Source organism: Tamandua tetradactyla, chromosome 16 (genome assembly GCF_023851605.1).
Source record: "Tamandua tetradactyla isolate mTamTet1 chromosome 16, mTamTet1.pri, whole genome shotgun sequence".
Classification (NCBI taxonomy): Eukaryota; Metazoa; Chordata; class Mammalia; order Pilosa; family Myrmecophagidae; genus Tamandua; species Tamandua tetradactyla.
Window position 1 is genome coordinate 69,096,790 of NC_135342.1, and position 6,000 is coordinate 69,102,789.

The 6,000-nt window shown below is 40.9% G+C and overlaps 1 protein-coding gene across 1 annotated transcript in view; it reads right to left on the reverse strand.

The window, feature by feature from the left end:
* The window catches only part of GLG1 (golgi glycoprotein 1), a 259,115-nt gene extending 253,347 nt beyond the window's left edge, over window positions 1–5,768 (reverse strand). The window contains exon 1 of the mRNA XM_077133013.1: window positions 5,302–5,768. Coding sequence (XP_076989128.1) covers window positions 5,302–5,742 — 441 coding nt within the window. The 5' untranslated portion in view covers window positions 5,743–5,768. The remainder of the gene's footprint in view (window positions 1–5,301) is intronic.
* Window positions 5,769–6,000: the final 232 nt, after the last annotated feature.

The window sequence follows — 6,000 nt, forward strand, 5'->3', positions numbered from 1 at the left end:
AAAATATGCACAACATTTACATACAGAAACTATATACAAGAAATAATTCATAGAGGTTAAATTATAAGGGCTTTAGAAATAATACTGTTACCCAAACCTCTCCTTTAATACTCAAGGAAACAGACTTAGAGTGGTAAAATGACTTGCCTATGGTCTCACAATTAGTTAACGGCAGTGCTAGCTCTAGTACTAGTTCATTTTTTGTTGTTGTTTAAAGAAGTCAATATAAATAGTAGGGGGATATATCTGAATTCTTCCATTATACAAATACAAATTCTGCTTAAGGTAAATTAAGATTTGAAAATCTTTTCATTAAGCAGAAATTCTGTTCATGAGGGACTCAGCCTAATAATCAAATTTACTTAGTCTGACTATGCTGGCCTGCCTGCCTGAGAAATCTGCAATATTTCAATGCATAGGAGCAGTTGCTACCCAGCTGTCCTTGACAGTGAAGAAAAGGAATCTACTTACATGTGGCCCTTCCCATTTAGGGTCCATTCTCAAAAGTCCATCCTAGTCTCAAAAGTCACATACTAATTTCCTTAGCTTAAGCACCCATGGTAAACTGGAAAGAATATGAGTCAAAAGAGAATCTGCTGAATAACAGCTCTGTCAATGATGATATAATATTGGCTAAATTATCTCATCTTAACTGAGATAATAATACTATCCACTTCAAGGAAGACCATCAAGAATATTAAATGAGATGATAGATTGTACACTATCTCAGGTACACAGTTAAGTGAAAGGTTAGGAACAGATTAAGGGAAATGTTCACCAAGTTTGACAGTGGGGTTTATTGGTTTGTGTGGTAGTTCGATTCAGTTCTCAACTTGGCCAGGTGAAGGTGCCTAGTTCTGTCGCTGTGGCCATGAGCCAATGGTACGTGAACCTCATCTGTTGCTCATTACATCTGCAGTCCGCTAAGAGGTGTGCCTGCTATAATGAATGATGCTTGACTTAATTGGCTGGTGCTTAAATGAGAGAGCTCAACATAGCACAGCCCAACCAGCTTGGCATACCTCATCTCAGCACTAGCAGCTCAGCCCAGGCCTTTGGAGATGCAGAAAGGAATCACCCCTGGGAAAGTCCTTGGAACCCAGAGGCCTGGAGAGAAGGCCAGCAGAGACCTGTGCCTTCCCACGTAAGAAAGAACCTCAGTGGAAAGTTAGCTGCCTTTCCACTGAAGAACTAACAAAATAAATCCCCTTTAAAAGCCAATCCGTCTCTGGTGTGTTGCATTCCAGCAGCTAGCAAACTAGAACAGTTTGTAATGCTGCAATGCTCATTCCTATTCAACACATAAAGCAGTCCATCTTAAATAAATATTTATAAAGCATTCACTCTGTGTATAGTTCTTAGATACTGATCCTCAAATTTATAATGTGAAACTGACATTCTAAGAGTACCAAGAACACATGAAGAAATATTTCGTAATGCTTTTAAAATAAAAGAATACTTAGTTTCTAGGATTTTTTTAAAAAGTCTTTATCAGAGACATTCATTTAAGTATTTATGAGTGAAATTATGCAGTGCCTGGGTTTGTCTGAAAACATTCCAGTTTCCCAACCTCTTTACCCCCTCCCCCAACTGTGGGTGACAGCTGAAGATGGATGATGAGTTAAGTACACAGGGATTCATTATACTATTCTCCCTACTTCTATGTTTGTTTGAAAATTTCCTTATTAAAAAAGTTTCAGGGGGAAAAGAAGTGTAATTAATAAAGTTTCAGTGGCAGAGAGAGGTCAAATAGAGTCAAGAGGCTACTCTGGAGGTTGCTCTTAACACAAACTTCAGTTAGACCTTGCTACCTATTATAACCTGCCAATCCTCAAACAGGGCCATCCCAACCAATCCTAAAGAATACCTAGGGCAATATATAAGATTCCATAAGGGTTCCAAGCAGTAGAGTAACTTTCCAGAAACCTACAACCTCCAGACGGGTTCCTGGTCCAGGTAAGTCCTGAAACCTAGCCCAGCCTCTCCAGAACATCAGATACTTCCATCTCCCTTCCCGATGTAGACCCTCCCTATAAAATTTTCATATGAAAAATTTAGAATGGCCATAGCCCAAACACCCCTAAAGAGAGGGATGGAAAGATCAAAGGTGATGTGGAGTTATACAGAGAAGACAGGATTTAACAAATGAATATGTATGCTGAATCATTAAATTAATATCTCTTTTAGTCTCCAGTATTTTAGAGCAGCTAGAAGTAAAAACCTAAAATTGTGGAATTGTGGAACTCATCTGAGAGGGTTAAAAGAGACAACTCCCCCTATAGTCTTTTTGTAGTTTATACTATAATTTAGATACAGGTTTTGAATTTGTTGGCATATAGTGCATTAGATAAATTGAAATTTCATAAAAATTAAATTTTGTAAGTGAATTACTATATAAATTTAAGAAATACACTAGATAGAACCTTAAAATATTTGAATTCATGTCTTAATTTAACACTATATTCTCTCATATTATTTCAAAATAAAAATGTGTTTTACAACTATGCTGCCGTTTACAGATTCACATACTCGGCCTTTTCATTATTCTTATAGCAAGTATACAGAGAACAATCTTCCCTGGATTTGTAGCCAAAGGGATAAAAAGTACATATGTCCTAAAGAACATCTAGGGCAATATATAAGATTCTACAAAAGTTCCATGCACGAGGGTAACTTTTCAGAAACCTACAACCTCCTCCTGGACCAGATAAGTCCTGAAACCTAGAGGGGCCAGCCTTTCCAGAGCATCAGCTAGTTCCATCTCCCTACCCCTTGTTATTGACAACCCTTCCAACATGAATGGGCATAGCTCAAATACCCCTAAAGAGTGGGAGAAAGATCAGAGGTGATGATAGATTTATACAGAAGATGATAGGGTTTAACAAATAAGTATGACTGCTGAATCATTATAAGGATATTTATTTTAGTCTCCAGTATCTTAGAACAGCAAGAAGTAAAAATCTAAAATTGTAGAAATGCAACCCATACCAAACTCTAAAATCTGTGCTACAAGTAATTTCTGCGATGTGCTTTGAAATTTGTTGCTTTTATATATATATATGTTATTTTTCACAAAAAAGAAAAAAAAAGTCAATATTGATGATAAAAAATACATATTCTTTCTAGCCTCCAATGTTCTGGAGCAGCCAGAAGGAAAAATCTGAGATGATGGTACGGTACCCCATGACAAACTCTGGAATTTGCCCAATAGATACTTGTTGAAGAGTGCTTTGAAAACTATTGCTTTTTTCTTTCTTTGCTTTGTATATATGTTATATTATACAGTAAAAAAAAGTTAAAAAAAAATTTGATAGGAAGTCATATGCTGACTTCCCTATCAAATAGCCCTACTTACAGAACAGCAAATACAAAACATCCCACACATTTTTCTTCAAATATTCCTTGTTAACTTCTTTAATAAGTTATGCTTTCAAACCAAGAGATCAGATATAATTAATTCTTAAACTAAATGAAACAAAATTTCCTTTTACTGTCTTTAAAGAAAAAAAAAATCTAGCTTAAAAATAACTATACCTCCTGAAGAGTATACATGGGGTTCATGATACTCTTCTTTCAACTTTTCATATATAAAATTGAAGGAAAATTCATTATATTGGAAATTTGGACTTCCTCCCCTGCCCCCCCCCCAAATTATCCCCACCTCCAATTTACATGACAACTTTCTTTCTTTGAGGCATAAAACTGCTCTTAGCTTAGTCAATCAACAAGGTTTCAGTATGAACAAGGTATCAGTATGAAGAACTGAATTAGGTACTCTAAGTCACAAAGGAAACAAAGGACCTAGGACCTACCCTCAGAGTTTATATATTATCTCCATAAAGGAAGAAAAATGTAGTTACTTAAATTTCCTTGCTGGGAATCTTACGTCAGTGGCCAGGTTCTTTACAATAAGCAATGCAAGAGAGAGAGTATCCACTAAATTAAGCCGACTTCAAAATTAGTCAAATCTAAATTACTTATAGATTATGTAAACTGTTACTCAGTACTACGTGAAGGATTAAAGAAGATTTTCCGCAACCGGAAATTTTCAAAGTCCCTAATGCACGCAAAAGAAGAGACATGTACTCCTTAATGGCCCATTTGTTTGTCACTTTCCTTAACAATGTCCTCTTTCTGCTACAAACCACTAACAATATCTTTGGTCACCAATATTTGGACACTAATTTGAGGAAACAACATATATTATATATCCTCCAAGACTGAACAGAAAATTCCAAAATGCTTAAAACAAAGCTAAGAATCTTAGCTGTACGTCCTAAAAGAGTAACTTTCTAAAAAACTAGGGGTCTCCCATGGCCATGCACACCTGAGAAAATTCTGGTGATACAACGTCCTAAATGAAACTATTTCAAGCATCAGCATCAATCTACTTGTCTGGGGCCAATTATATAAACCTACAAAAAGTATCCCTACCACATTTGCTTCCGAACTTTGAGAGATGTCAAATAATGCATTTATATCTCGGGCATTAAATCTAGAGAAGAAATTCTCAATGTCATTAACTGAATCCCATCAAAAAACAACAAATCTAGATTCATTAAGAGTTACTGTTAAAATCACAGTCAGACGTCAGAAAGGAAAGCCCCACAGCCCAATCAAAAATACTGTTTGTGTGTTACGGTTTCAAATGCTACTCCAACTTCTAAGCTCTGGGGATCCAAGGCACTTGGAGTAATAACTTAGAGTTAAAGTTCACTAAAATTGACCAAAAGAAGTGAAGAAAAATGGCATACATTAGTTTTAGCGTCAGTAGAGACTCGCGAACTATAAGAATCGGGTAAAGAGAGTAAATTCTGCTGCTGGCTACTATAAAAATCGAACATGAGTTACCTAAAAAAGCATTATCCACTGACAATAAACAGATCATTCTTTGAGATTAAATACGCCAATCATTTTTCCTATTTAAATCCATTACTAGGAATTGCCGGTATCGAAACAGATGGCAAGATCCCAACCAGGTCTCGGGCGAGAAACACAGAGCACTGAACATCATACAAAAGGCAGGAACAAACACAAACACGCTCTAGACTTCGTCTATAGGTGCAAGAGCTGGGTTGGGTCCTTGAACCTCCACCAAGAACCGAAAAGGAGACGTGGAATGAAGGGGTTGGGGAGGGATCCTCTTGTTCAAATGCGTCGGGGAGCGAGAGGCAGGGAGGGAAGGAGTGCTGCACAGAGACAAACAGAGAAGCAGCCGACCGGCGTCAGCGGCTTCCAAGGCCGGCTACACCCTTGGGCCCGCACCAGGCCTAGCCTCTCTGCCTCGTCCCGCCTTCTCACCTCTCTTACGTCCTGCAGGCACTCGAGCACCGCCAGGTTGTTGCTCCAGGTGTGCTTAGGGCACACACGGGTCACGTCCTCCCTGCAGGACTCTTCCTCCGCCAGCTTCCAGCCCCCGCCAGGCCCACCGGGCCCCGCTCCGCCCCGCCGAGCCGGAGGCCCACCAGCCGGGAAAGGTTGCTGCGGTGGCTGAGGCGGTTGCTGCTGCTGGTGTTGCTGGTGCTGGAGCTGAGATGCTTGAGGGAGCTGGGGTAGTTGCTGACCGGCCGGACCGCCGCCTCCTGGCTGCACTACGTAGGACCCAAAGTTGGATCCCGGCCCCTGGCCCTGGTTGTGGCCGCCCTGGCCTAGGAGTTTCTCGGCCCCAGCCGCGGCCAACAGCAGCAGCTGCAGCGCCGCCGACAAGCGGAACATCCTCCGTACACGTCCACACGCCGCCATCTTGGATCCGCGGCGAGCTCGACGCACCAGCCGGCGCCACGTATTTAAATGAGGGGGCGGAGCCGCAGGGCGTGGGCCGCCGTAGCCCATCCCGGCCCCTCCCCGGCCGGTTCGGACCTGCGAGCTGGGAGCCGGGCTAGGGAGGCTTCTGTGCTGGAAATGTCCCACGCGCAGGGACGCGTCGACGGAAAAACGGCGCTCTTTACCTTCGTGGTTGTTGGTGTTCCTTGAAAAGCCTGTTGTAGGGCGGTTTTGCCT